Raw genomic sequence first — 15,452 nt, forward strand, 5'->3', positions numbered from 1 at the left:
GTATAAAAAGAATATATATATATATGTGTTTTTTTTTGTAGATAAAACTTTATGTTAACGACTAAACTCTTCCTATTTTAAGAACATTTCGAATGAGTTGCAAGTTGATAATTACGAGAATGAATAATAAATTGTAACAACGTGTAAAATTAAATAATGAGCAATAAGAGAGTTAAAACATTTGTAATTATATTAACAATTCACACGAGGCTCACTATTTATAGAATATCTCTTATTTAATCTAAAAATTGCACATTTTATATAAAATATTAATCCATTTCAATTCTTTTAATTGAATTTGCAAGGAATAATTTTTGAATATTCACAGCTGTTTTGAATAATTAGAAAAAAATAATAATAATAAAATTATTTCGAATATTTAAAAACTAATGATAAAAAATTACATTTTTATATATTACAATGCATAAAATTAATTTAATAGATGTTATAATAATTTTATTTCTTACTAAAAACAGGAAAAGTATTAAAAAATAATAAAAAATACAAGCGACAAATAAATAAATAAAATTTCTTTTACTCTTACGTGATAAGGTTCGAATACATTGATTGGATGCTCATAAAATTTATATGGTTTTTCTACTACTCTAGAAAGGTTTGTATATTCTCTCGAGAGACAAAGCATAAAAATTTCTTCCTTCTTCCCTATATAAATAAACCCTACATTCAAAAATTATGATTCAATTCCCATTCACCAGTATATAAAAAAGGTTAACTATATTATGTTTATTTCTAAGTATTTAAAATTAATTAATTATTTAAATATTTAAATAAATAAACTGTTTAAAAAGAAGAATTTTTTTTAAAAATTTACTTTTTAAAAATATAAACTTCAAAAAACTACCACTTTCAAATTGTTTGTGTCACAATTGTCACTTCTCTATAGTCCTTACATATAGTTGCAAGTACGTTTATAAAATTCTTTTTTTTGAACGACTGAGAAAAGTTTTTGAAAGTAAAAATTAGATTTTCAGATAAATAAATACATAAAAAAAATTTTTCTAAAAAATTAAAATAAAAAATATTTATATCTAAAATTATATCATAATTTTTTAAGTATATTTATGAAAGTTAATAAAGGAAAATATAATTATTTGACATTTTATTGCTCATAAATGAGGTAAAATCTGGTAAATAAATTAATAAAATTTTATAATTTTATATCATTTGACGAATTTATTTATCGTTGAAACTGTATATAATTAGAATATTCGTTTATTATGTACAGAATATTAAAAAAAATACAATAGTTCTTTCACAGTTGTTTTGATTACTTGATACACCTGACTAAAATCTGAAAAAGCTAAATTTAAATATCTGAATGTTAAATTTTTCTAAATACAATTCATAATGTATGAAGCATAGAACTATGCCTCATAATCTATGATTGTAGTAAATATTATAAAATATACATTCCCAAAGAATATAAAATAGTGTTTTCACTAGAATGCAAGCAGCTTGATACACCTTATTAAAAACTAAAAGAAAAACTAATACTATATATACTTTTACTAAAGAATTTAGTAGTTACTCACCCCAAGTATGAGTATGAGGCACAGAAGTATTTATATAGCTAATACAATAGCTATATATAGCTAATATCTAAATATTATATTATGTTAGTTATATCGAAATTTTTAAGCCTCATATTTTACAAATTAAATAATTACTACATTTTTTAAAAGGGGAAACATATATATATAAACTTTTAAATTTAGATTTTAAATGAGATATAATGATGAAACAATTGGTGTTTAATAAAATTAAAATACAAAACAAATATGGATTAAATTAGATTAATCAAGATCATAACATAAAAAGTAGAAGGTCTAATTTAATTCTTACATTAAGCAAATACGAATACGTAATTAAGAAAATTCGTGTAAGTTTATTAATTGTGTAACACGCCTTTCAGCAAAATTTGTTGAGAATTTTTGTAAAGAACAATCATTTTGTTTGGTTATAACTGTTTATGAGTTATTTAACACAACCTTCAGCTATTTTTATCAAATAAAACACTTCATTACGATAGTATAAACCACAAAATTCCAAAAAATTCGGCACGACTTTATTAGAAGGCATTAACAATGCTAATGACATTAATTTAAAACTTCGGATCTCCTTCATCTAGGGATTGCTTTTTAGCATAAATTTTTAATTACCAAGCTATATATAGACAAGTAAATCAACAAATGCAAAGATATTTATATGAACAAATCTATTTTAAATACTTTTATTTAGTCAGTAGATAAGAACAATTAAAATTCCTTTCATGTATAGTTTTATATTATTGTTAGTTCATTAAGTTAAGAATTCATATTAATTCTATTCAGCTAACAATCTTAATAATTGTTTGTGAACCGGAAGCGAAAGTAAATACACAGTTTTGATGGTTACTAGATTTGTAAATTAAACAGTAATCGAGAAAATACATTAGGAGAAGTACTGGAATTTGCTATCATTTAGTAAATTCATCACGTGTAAGCTTCATCATTTCTCAGTTTATTTTTTATTTTTTAATTTCAAATTAATTTAAATGTAATAATTACTAATTAATTAATTATAATTATAATTATTTCACATAAAATCCTCAATTTAAAATATATTTAAATTACAGAAATTCCGCCTGGAAAATCGATTTTATGTATATTAAGACAATAAAATTTAATTTCAAATACTGTGTAATTAACGTAATTGTATATCATTAAATGCGTTCAAATATTTTAAAGAAAAATGAAATGCCGTATAATTTTTAATTAAATTTTTTATATTTAAAAAAAAATTTTTACAATTTTTTTTTTTTTTTTTCTTTTAGAACGATCCGTTTCGTACCATCGCATACAAAATACATAAAGAGTCAAATAATTTTCTTTTGGTGTAGTTATATTCATGTTTGTAGTGATTTTAGCAACTCGATAAAACTTTAACTCGGTGACATCATAGAAAATAACACACAAAATATTGATTTTTGGTACTGAGAATGCGCACCTTTCGCACCATCCCGTACGCCAGAGAATATAAAGAGCAAACCCAACTGTATTCGAATGTGTTGCTTTTGATAGTTTAGGTATCAGTGACAAAATTTCTCATTGACAAAGCATCGTTTCTCATAGAGGAAGACCGTCAAGTCATTCAAGTAAGTATATTTGTGTATGTAACTAGTGAATCAACAGGCAATTTTTATGATTTTAAAGAGTAACATCTGGTCCTAATTTACTTTCTATCCTACAAGAGATAGATTATTTTGTATTTTACATATACTTCTCTATTGTTATATATAAATTATCTTTAAAAAATTACATTTAAAAACCTTTACTCTAGTTAATTTTTGCATATTTTTGTGTATATCGTAATGTTGTGTGTGAAGTTTTTAGATTTTAACTTTGTTAATAAATTAATTATGTGGAGTTGATATTAATGAATTTTTAGATAATATTTTATATATATTTCTGTAAGTATAAATATAAATTCTTGAATGGGATATTTATAAACAGTATAAAACATAGCAAATCATTAAATTTGAGATAAAAATATCAAACTAATCATTACTCTAAACTGGTAAAGAGTTCTTATCTTTAGTTCTGTAATTTAATTTTCATCTTTTTTTAGAAAATTTCATTTCAAATATTTCACTATTAATTAAAAATGGAAATATATTTAAAATTTCAAATAAAAAGAACATTTTTTTATTGTAATAGTTATTAAATTAGCATATAATTTGCAAGCTTTCAATATAGAAAATGTGCAGTTTTAGATTCTAAAAATTCTCTATTAAATTACTTTTCTAAAAAAATTCACAACGTGACAAAAGTTTGTATCGTGTTTGGCACACAGATTGTCAAATTTAACGAGTAAATTTCTGAAAGTTTAGTCGAAAAAAGTAATTTTTTTTTAGACTGAATACAATAAAATAACTTTATATGTTTCAATAGAGATTAAACAATTCGTTTTTATGAAAATAACCACAAAAAAAACCCCACAAATTCTCGACAGTTTAACAACAGCACTCGCGTAATTCAATCCTTTAAAATTAAATTTCTACAAATTTTAAAAAAAACCTCATATCTTAGCTGTTTTTTTGAATTTAATAAAGTGATAAATTGTTTTTTTAGATAAAGGTTTAATTTAGAAAGCGAGAGAAAGACGATTCTTTTGCTTTCAATCTTGGCTTTGTTATCATTAATTACGTTCTTATTACGTGTGTTTTTTTTTTTGGAACATTATCATTAAGGATAAACGTCGTTCGAGAATTGATTCAAAATAATAAACAACTTTATCAAAATGAATTCTTTATTATGAAAGAATTCTTTTATCTATTCACCTAGCTAATCCTAAATTTAAATATTCATCTTTAGATGTAAGTCATTCATTCATTTTAATCACTCTGCTACGTTGCTTACAAAAGTATGAATGGTTCGCAATTTAATATCTTTATTTAAGTAAAAAGTATGTATGTATATATATATATATAAAATTCATGAATAAAAAAATCATTTTCTTATTCATTTTCTTGGAAAATTTTTAAAAAGAAATAATTTACATATGTTTTATTATTTACAAATTTTCTGTTTCCGGTGTTATTGTTTAAAATCTTCATCAATTATTTACTCGATTTTTTAGAAAATGACACAGTTATGAGTAAATTTAATGCACGATTTTATTAGATTTTTATAAGGAAAAACATCTAAAAATTATTACAGTAATAAAACAAATATAAACAGTTCTTTTTGGAATTTGATTCCTCCGAGAAAGTCTTATTTCAGGTACGAAAAACAGGAGAAATAAAAGTGTTTTTAGTTGTTAAAACGTTTCTTTAAGAAGTCTTGTAACTAATTTTTTGGAAAAAGTTAAGATTTTTCCAAAACATTAATCTAAAATTTATAAAAATTTTTATTTCATACTTTTGTTTCCGGTATTGTTTCATAAATTATTCACTCGGTTTTTTAGAAAATAACGCGGTTATGAGTATAGTTAATACTAGATTTTATTACATTTGTAGAAGAATAAAAAAAATATGTAAATATTATTACAGTAGAAAAATAAAAATAACGTTTTTGAATATGTTTCCTCCAAGAAACGATTATTCGATACGAACAATTCGAAACCGTAATAAAAATGTTTTTGCATATTAAATAATAAGGAAATGTTTAGATTAATTTGTTGGAAAATTTAAAAATATTCCAGAAAATTAATCTAAAACATTTAGAAATTTTACACGCCTCACACAATATTTACGTTTTCGGTATCATTATTTTAAATCACGAATTATTCATTTAGTATTTTTTTTTAAGAAAATAATACAGTTATGAATAAAATTAATACAGGGATAGGAAAATAAATCTAAAAATTTTTACAGTAATAAAATAAAAATAATATTTTTGAATATGTTTTGAGAAACAGTTATTGTAGATACGGGAATTGGAAACAGCAATGCACTTGTACACGAATTAAGGTCATTTTTATATTAATTTTTTGGAAGTTAAACGTTCTCTGAAAAAAATCGACCTAAAATTTTTTGAAATTTTACATATTTACTTGGTTTTTATAAATAATATTTATGAGTAAAATTGATATAAGAATTTAGATTTTCAGAAAAGTGAAAAATATCTTTAAAAATATGCGTTTTTTGGTACAATCCTACGAAAAACAATTCAATGAATATGAAAAATTCGAAAGGATAAAAGGATTTTTTGGATTTTGAAGAATAAGAAGATTTTTTAAAAAATTAGACGTTTTTAATATAATAATGCAATAATATTAACTAAAAACTTTAATTTTTATTCTATGTGAAGGGCAATTCTTAAATAAAAAGTTTCAAGTAAATTTTAATTTTTTATAAATCTAAAATATGCAATTTTTTAAATAAGTTTATTAAAATTTAATTCCTAAATGAATATTTATTCTTAAATTATATATTCTTACACTAATTTACTTAAAAAAATTCATTTTAAAAGCGTGTAAGGTCAGAGGTTATAATGACATTTTCTAAAGCATTTAAGTTTAATTAGTTAATAATTATTAAGCTATTTCTTTCTAAAAATATAAATTACATTAAGAAAATCGTTAAATATAAGATTCTTTTTGATCAATCGAAGCGATAGATAATTGTTAGAAATTGGATTTTTTAGATGTTGGAGAGACAAGTCTTTAACGATAAAATCCACTTAATTGTATGACACAAAATGCTTTTGATGTTAAAAAAAGGTAAAAAATAATTACCAAAAATGCATAAACTTTTTGGAAATAATCTCATAAAGAGTCGATAATTGCTTTAAAGTTAAACCAAAGTAAATTTATAAATAATAAATGTTTAGCATCTAAGAAATCTTAATAAATATAAGCTTTAAATCGATTAAATATTAAAGATGTTTTAAAAAGTTTGTGTTATAATTACTTCCAAAAAACTCATACTATTACTTTCTTACATAGACGGATGTTAACTTACACTATTACGTCAAGAAAAATAATGCATTTTGCATGTTAAAAGTTCGTTTTCTTGGATGAAGATTGATCATTTAACATATTTATTTGGCTTTGTTTGATAAAGTTTTGAATTATAATTTTTTTTCGAATATTTAATTAAACCTGTCAGAAAATCTTTGACCTTTGTAAAAAATTAAATATTGAATAAATGATTCGTTACATGTGATACATGTGCATGACATGAACATATTACGTGTACACGAGATGATAAGTGATGGTATTAACATAAAATTTAAAAGATATTACACATAGTTTTATATCTTTCATTATTCAAAAAGATCTGATTGTCATCTTCAGATGTTTTTGAAAAATTTATATAATGTGACACTTATTTATAGATTCTAAAACTTCGCAGCAAATCAAAAAACAATTTTCGAGGATACTTATGAAAATTCTGAAAGTTTCCAGCAATTCAAAATACAATTTTGAGGATACTTACGTAGAGTTTCTAAGAAATTCGTAGCAATTCGAGAAACACTTTATTTACAGATTCAAAAAAAGAAATTCGAAGCAATTCAAAATACAATTTTTCAGGAATATTTAGTTACAGATTCTAAAAAATTCGTAACAAGATCCTTATACATTACAAAAAATTTATAGCAATTTAAAAAACAATTTTTCGAGGATATTTACGTACAGATTGTAAAAATCGTAACAGTTCAAAAAACAATTTATCGAGGATTTAGTAAACGAGAAAGCGATTTGTTAAGAATGTTGTTTAACATATTTCACTTTAGTGTTATTTAAATTAGAAATTTAACTTTTTAGATGAATAGAGAGAGATTTATTGGATGTTATAACGTTTCTGGACACTTTCAATATCTGCTTTTTGAAGATTCAGCAATTTCCACTCGAGGATTTTCTCTCCTATTTCATTTATTTCCTCTTAGATTCCAATAAATTTTTGATTTCGAAATGACGTTTCGCTTTTCCAAGAAATTATATTTACATATACAACATCTAAATAAATTTTCCAATAAAATAACTTAACTGATCAAATAACATTGACGTATTTATAATCATTCGACACTAACGAAACAATAAATTAAACTTTGTAAAGAGATCCGAACCCGCGACTTAACCGTAGAATATAAGCTAGCATCTTACATTTCTACAAAATTATTAGAATTATTTTTATTAATTTCTGTGATAAGATTTTATGATTTGATTAAATTTTTTAGAAATTTAGAAATTTTCTACATGGATAAACTCTGAATGCGACTTTGTTTACTCAAAACTTTCTGTTTCTTTTAAAATATTCGCAAAGGATTTGTATCTCTAGGTTTCATGTCTTGATTTTTTACTTTTCTAATTAATTTTTTTATCAATTTATAGATTTTTTTAGCTGCGTAAACCTTAAATGCGATCTTATTCGCAAAGAACATTACGTTTACATATGCATGTTTTTTAAACTACCCGCGAAGGACCACTTTCTTCTTTTTTATTTCTTATTTTTTTATTTTTAAACCATGTTTTTGAATTGTAAATTTTCAGTCTTTTACTTTAACAAAAATTCAACAAATTCTAAAAAAAATAAATCGTAAAATTGTAGAGAAACTGAGTAAAGTGTAACACTCGACTGCTTTTCAATAAAATTTTAAAGGAAAAAATTAATTAAAACTAAATTTATTTATTTATTTATCTACCGTATATACAAAAAAAATGCCACAAGATTTTTACTTAAAATTAAACTTAATTTAATAAATTAATAATATAATTAATTTCAAATTAAAGATAAAAGTTACTTTTATGACATTTGTTTATATATAAGTGCATATTCGAAAGTTACCTAATACCAAATATAACATAAATAAAAATATTAAAAACAACGGCTTCTAAAATTTTAATGATTTTTTAGAATCACCACTTTATATTTTTTTTATAATAAAAGAAATATTTTGATTCTACTTTCCTTATTTTGTCTTTTATACTCTTAAATCTGCTCTACTCTGTCTAATCTATGTTAAACAATTGGGAAAATAAAAGAATATTTACTTCACTGTTTAATGGCAATTTATTACTTAGAAAAATAAAGTTATTTTATTGCTTAAATTTTTTATTATACTGATCTAGACTAGTTTAATAGACATCAGCAAGTAATAAATCAAGTAAAGTTAGTGATAAAGTAATAAAATAGTGAACTGCTACGATGTTTGGAGCTATAAGTTAGGAATATTATACAAAAATAAAGAACATTTTTACCAATAAAAGGTAAAGTACAAATCTTTATTTAAAAACGTAATTATTTTAAAAACCTTTTCAGAAGAATTAAAATTTTTAGAGAGTTTTTTTAAAGCTAAGTCATAGCACAATTTAAGCGTGCAGTTATATATGAAGTCAAACTACAACTTATAAATGTAAATAAAAATCTACAAATCATCTAAAAATTAAAATATTTTATTTAATGTTTATAAGGAGAACGATTTATTGTTTTTAGATACAGAAAAATTTAAAATTCGAAAAGTTACGAGTATAATTGCTCTAAAAAAATTAATTATAGATAAATATACTTTGTTTTTTAGATTTTTGACGGAATTAAGCACGCTTGCTTGAGCTTATAGAGAAAATATGTTTTTACTGACGATATAAATCTATTTAATAATATAAAAATCATGTTTTTATGTACAGAAAATAGATTTAAAATACTAAAAAAACACGTTTTTAAGTGATTTTTTTTAAATTTAGTTTTCGATAATTAATGTAGTTTTTAAAATTGTTTTATTGCTTTATTTATTCGACATCAGATACGTGAATTTAGTTCATCATTTACATTTACTTAATTAGAATATATCAAAAAATGTTCTTCTTAATATTTTTTGGCGAATTTCCAACTCTCCTCATCCGTTTTTTCAGAATTAAATTTTTAAAAAAATGTAAAATATTCTTTGCATAAAATTTAACTTAATCCTGTGAGAATTAATTTAGAAATATTTCATTTATCTTTAGTATAATCGAATTTTTTTTAATGTAATCAATTTTAGTTAGGTTTTAGTTGAAAATTATAAAAAAAAACAAGTTTAAATATGTTCAAAACGTTTTATTGGTAATTGTCTTCAATTTTTTATTTATTTCTCGAGCAATTAGTTAGAGGAAATCTTTAAAGACCATGGCTTAACACCATGATTATCGATGGTTTTATTAGATAACGTTTCTAAATCTGTTACTTGCTAATTGAATTTTTTTAGAAAGAATACGAGATAATAAGATTTTGTTTATTCACATCCTCAGTTTTTCCTCAATTAACCACATCTGATGAGTTGCATCCAACATAGTCGATGTTAATGAGAGTTGTTGATGGGTCGATACAACTTTCAACACTTTAACTACTTTAAAAATTAAAAATTTAAATAAATGATTGAGTATGAAAGATAAGATTTCATTTATTTTCAGCTAAAGATATGAATTGCGTTTCGATCTTGGTCATTTTTGGATTGGTTCTCTTGGCTGATGCCATTCTAGCAAGTCCATATACACCAACTGGTAATGTATTTTGGATTATTTGTCGTCGCTCACTGGAAAAAAATCATTAAAAAAACTCAAAAAATACACTTATTTGTCTTTTTAGATGATGAAGCGGTAGAAGATTACAGCGATCGATTGGAAAATTTGATTTTGAATGCAGAAAAGTAAGTATGGATCCATTTTCAAAGAAGTCTACTTTATCTTGAAAACCCGTAATCAAAGATGAGTATCGATAAAGCTAAAGTTCTCTGCAACCTATCATTTACAAAAGCGAATCGATTATCCAAAATAAATCTTTCTTTATTATTTTTACAAGTTTTTTTTAATGTATTTTTGATATAACTTTCGCAGGCGAAATTGTATTCGAAGAGGCAAATCGTGCGATAACAAACCCAATGGATGCTGCGAAAACTCATCGTGTCGTTGCAATTTGTGGGGTACCAATTGCCGTTGCCAAAGAGCAGGCCTCTTCCAACGATGGGGTAAATAAGCCAGCGTACTTTTGTCTGTCTGTCAACCAGTATACAAGATACATGTCTATCCATAAAGCATTTTAGAAGATCGTTTAATATCGGATATATATATAATATATATATATACATATGTATATGTAATTATTGTTAAAAAATTGTTCCGAAAATGTTACTCATGTTTAAAAACGTTAAAAAAATCAAAAAAACATTTACTTTTCCTTTAAAATATTTTCCTAAACAATATTGTACAACGATGTAGAATTAAATATTCCACGTGTTAATAAACATAATGTAATAAAATAGTATTATTTTTTCCTCATATTTTGAGTAGTAAAGCAATTATTTTCTGTAAAATCTTCGTAATTTTAATATAAAAATAATAGAAGATATAATAAATCAATTTTGTTCAATTAATTGTTTAAATTAAACAATAAAATTCACATTTAAAATGGCTTCGTTTCATTTATTTTGTAATAATGACGTCCCATAAAGTCACAACAGCGTAATACAAGACGTCGACAATTTTTGCTCTGTTCTGTGATTCGTCGACGATTTTCGAATTATATAATGACGTCTCTATAACGTCACTTCTTTACGTGAATATCGTAATTCGTGACGTCAGATATTTTTGCTTCGTATAATCAGGACCACCGCGAGATAGATTTTGGTTCAATTTAACATTATTCGGGGCTACTTTCTCTATTATATAGACTATTACAAAAATTATTTTCTGATATTATAACCATAGGCGGGTCATTTTATTTAAAATTGTCAAAATTATAAAAATCTAGTGAAAGTTATAAAGATCGCAATAATATATCATATGTCTTCGAGGCCCCTTAGGGCTCAGTTAATTGGGCGATCTTACGTATAATGACGTCTCTAAAACGTCATTCCTTTCTTAGATAAGTTAATTCGTGATGTCAGCGATTTTCGTATTGTTGTATTATTAATACGTCAGCGATTTTTGTTTCTTATAGTGACGTCTGTACAACATCATTTCCTTTAGTGTATATCAAAATCCGTGACGTCGGCAGTTCTTGTGTTAGTACATTACAGATACAGGAAATATCCCGAAATTTCCGCTGTTTGACGTGAAATTAATTTTAAAAATAGGAACATAAATAAAACGTTGAATAATAAATTGCTCTTGTAATGAACGAATATAAAATAAAAAGCGTTTTCTTCCATTTATTATTCCAATTTTCTTCTATAAATACGAGCAATTATTTACATTCTAGATCAGCACTTCTCAACCTTTCAGCAAACCAGAAAATTACGTATATGATAAATAGATCGCGATCTACCGGTTGAAAAAACAATATTCCGAAAACTAAATTAAATTTCCAGCTGTTTATTAAGAATAAGAAAAACATAAAAATTTAATTTAAATTTTAAATTAAAATAAATCATTGGCGCTTATAAAGTAACTTTATACAAACGAAGCTTATAAAATATTAATATAATAATACAAACTCATAAAAGATAAAAATATATATATATATATATAAATAGAAACTTCTTATTAAAACAGACGTAAATAAAAAAAATTTACGAGTAAGTAAAACACATTTTCATATTAATTCTTGAATTTCTGTAATACTTTTTTGAATATTCGACAATGTAATAAAATCAAATCGATACATTGTGTGTTTTTTGGAAAAAATCTCTTAAAAAATACTTTTTTTAAAATCTTTACAAATAAGAGATTCATTCCTTCTTAAAATAAAACATAAAATTACTTTCCCATCGATCGTAGAAAGATTTTAAATAACAGAATACTACTTTTAAAATCGTTCAACTTCTAAGAAAACCGTTATCAAAAAACAACTTTTTTTTATTCATTAAATTACATTTCTAAATATCATTCTAATAAAAGGAGATTTAATACTTAAACTTTTTAGATATATAATAAAATATCTATAGGAAATATATATACAAATATAAATTTTAAACTCTAAAAAAGCAGTATTGATTTATTGTAATATAAATCCAATCATTTTTATTTTTTTGAATTTTTTCTTCTTTTTTTTTTACTAAAAAGAACATTAATACATGACCTTTTAGATTAAAAAATCGCAAATATTTATTAAAAATATATAAATTTTAAACAGTAGAAAAATATAAATCCAATAATTTGATTTTTCTAAAAAAAATTGTTTAATGTCTGTCCACAAAAATATAATTATAATAAAAGAACATTAATACTTAATGTTTTAGTTAAAATAATACAAATATTTATTCTAAAACGTATAAATTTTGTGTACTAGAAAGTAGTATTGATTCACTGTAATATAAGCCAACTGTTTCCATTTTCCTAAAAATTTGTTATATTTTTAAAAATATAATTACAATAAAAGAACATTGAAACTCGATTTTTTAAATTAAATATACAAATGTTTATTTTAAAAAAAATGTAAATTTTACATACCAGAAAACAACTTACACTTTAAAAACACTTAATATATTGTCATACAATATATTAAATGTTTTTAAAGTGTAAGTTGCTTAACTAATGCAACTGGAAATGAGTTGCTTAACTTTCCCGGCATCATTTAGTTGCGCTATTTGTTACGATATTTTATTTTAAAAAACTTTTTATATTTTTAACTATTATAAATGGCAAAAAACTTAATATTGAGGGCAGGGATGGATTTTATAAAAAAACTAAATGCTAATAACGAGTAAGATCGTCATTAAGTCCGACTCTACTAGAGATACACACGACGCGTTTTATCTCTCCAACCCCTCGACCTTTAACCTCCAAAATTTAATAGCATCAATCCCCAAAATAAAGAAATCTCCCTGCAAAATTTCAGAAATTTTTGACAAAAAGCACAGGAGTTATTAAGCTTCAAAAAAAGTGAACGAAATCGTGTCATACTTACACACGCGCGCACACACACACACACACTAACAACATATATATACAGGGAGGAAAACATTTTTTGAATTTTGCGACGTTTCAAGGTGTCCTAAGTACAAAAATGTAAAAGTCTTGGGGGTCATTTTTTGACTAATCGCCATACTTTCTCTGTTATATATAACAGGAAAGTAAAAACTACAAAACAGTGCATTAGTATTTTGTAGTTTACTTTAAACAATTTCTTGTATTTTATAAAAAAATACAATTTAATCCTAAAATACTTTTGATTAAATCATTCTAATAAAAAGACATTAACACTTGATTTTTTAATAAAATATAAAATATTTTATACACTAGAAAGTATTATTGATTTATTGTAATATAAAACTATCAGTTTATATATATATATATATATATTTTTAAAAGTTATGTTGTTTAGAAAGTAACGTTATATAATAATAATTATAATATTTATCTTCTAAAAAAGACGTATTCGAGTTTTTTAGAGTAAAATATCGATCGAAAGATGGTAAAAGATAACATGTTATTAAAGTTTAATAAATAATATAAAAGCAGTACAATTATTGTTTGATAATTGTAATTTATATTTTGTAAATTTAATATTATGAAATTTACATTATTAAATCATGTTACCGCTAGAGGATAGTTTATTGATGTTCTTATCTCGTGTTCCACCTGCACAACATTTATGTTTTCATCTTTCAACTATGTTGAATCTTATCTACCGTTTTCAACATTAAAATTACAGTAATTAATTTTATAATTATGAAAATTTCATGTGTTATTATTAAAATGAATTACGTTTAATGTTTATTATTTCAATTTTAGTGATAAATTCATGAAAATTCAATCAAAATATTCACAATTTCAACATTATTTCCTTAAATTTGTTGGGTTTTTTTTAAATCAAAATTTACAAAATACTCTAATTTATAAAATGTATAGCTTATTTTTATCGTTTTTAATTTTCTGAATTATTAGGAAACCATATATTAATGCATTTGATCCGCGAACTACTGGTTGAAAAGATAATTGTATATAATGAGTATTAAGGTTACGAGAGGAAAAAATTTATTTAAAATACAATTTTTATGTGGCTCTAGAATGATTTATCGCGTATTTTTATTTATAATTTATTTAAAATATTGCAAATTTCTACAATAAAGAGCTTCTAGGTGATAACATCATCTATAACATACGAAAGAAAACTTCCCAATCTTCATCTTCATTAAACTAAAATAAAGCTAAAGTTTTTTTTATAGTTATTTTAATAGAATATTTTAATTATACAGTTAATCATTTTAATTTTAACGATAAATTTATGAAACTTTACAAAAAGAAAGCACAATTTCAATTTTTATTTTTTATTTTTATAATTTATTTTTATTCCAATTTATAAAATATTTTTATCTTTTGTAAATTTTATAGATTAGAGTTATCAATTATAATATTATTCTTAGTTTTATACCTTTTAATTAATTAATTAATTAATAAGAAACTTTATAGTTATGTATGGGAAAACTGCGAACTACCAGTTGGAAAATTCATTATAACTAATGATATACATGATTAAGAGATATAAAAATTAATTTAAAATAGAACTTTTAAATTTTGCATAATAATTTTATATATTATTTTTCCTTTAAATAATATAAAATAATCTAAATCTCTACAACATTTCATTCAAAACATGCATATCATCTCTAATACTTGAAAGTGAGATTCTCAACCTTTATCTTCATCAAATTAAAACAAAAATATTTTATTAATCAACTAGTTCATTTTAAACAGAAAATAATTTCCCATTTGTAACAGTTATAAATTGATTTTTTATAATAAATAATTATTTTATCTCATACTTTAGAAAATTATTCTGAAAGTTTGATAATATAAAAATCCTTCTAAATATTTTTGCTACTTATCTGTGATTGATGCATCGTAATGTGGCCTAAATGTGGCTAAAAAAAACCCCAAGATTTTTACATTTTTGTACTTGGGACACCTTGAAATGTCGAGAAATGCAAAAAATTGTTTTTTTTTTTCCTGTATATATGGTTGTTGAGTCGTGTTACCTTCAAAAAGGGTGACACGTTTTGTTCGCCCTCTTTAAAGCTTAATAACTCCTGTGC

The 15,452-nt window shown here is 23.2% G+C and overlaps 1 protein-coding gene across 1 annotated transcript; it reads left to right on the forward strand.

Moving 5' to 3' along the window:
* The first annotated feature begins 2,999 nt into the window (after window positions 1–2,999).
* Window positions 3,000–10,889, forward strand: LOC136972812 (toxin Tbo-IT2-like). Its single transcript, XM_067267450.1, has 4 exons — window positions 3,000–3,154; window positions 9,892–9,981; window positions 10,067–10,127; window positions 10,315–10,889. The coding sequence occupies exons 2-4, from the start codon at window positions 9,900–9,902 to the stop codon at window positions 10,451–10,453; spliced, it is 282 nt and encodes a 93-aa protein (XP_067123551.1). The 5' UTR covers window positions 3,000–3,154; window positions 9,892–9,899; the 3' UTR covers window positions 10,454–10,889.
* Window positions 10,890–15,452: the final 4,563 nt, after the last annotated feature.

This window comes from Centruroides vittatus, unplaced genomic scaffold (assembly GCF_030686945.1).
Source record: "Centruroides vittatus isolate TY-2023 unplaced genomic scaffold, ASM3068694v2 contig_301, whole genome shotgun sequence".
NCBI lineage: Eukaryota > Metazoa > Arthropoda > Arachnida > Scorpiones > Buthidae > Centruroides > Centruroides vittatus.

Bases quoted from the DNA above. Each gene is read 5' to 3' on its own strand.
- LOC136972812 (XM_067267450.1), top strand. From the start codon at position 9,900: ATGAATTGCGTTTCGATCTTGGTCATTTTTGGATTGGTTCTCTTGGCT. The intron at 9,982-10,066 runs GTAATGTATTTT...TTGTCTTTTTAG, and splicing joins AAGTCCATATACACCAACTG to ATGATGAAGCGGTAGAAGAT. The intron at 10,128-10,314 runs GTAAGTATGGAT...TAACTTTCGCAG, and splicing joins TTGATTTTGAATGCAGAAAA to GCGAAATTGTATTCGAAGAG.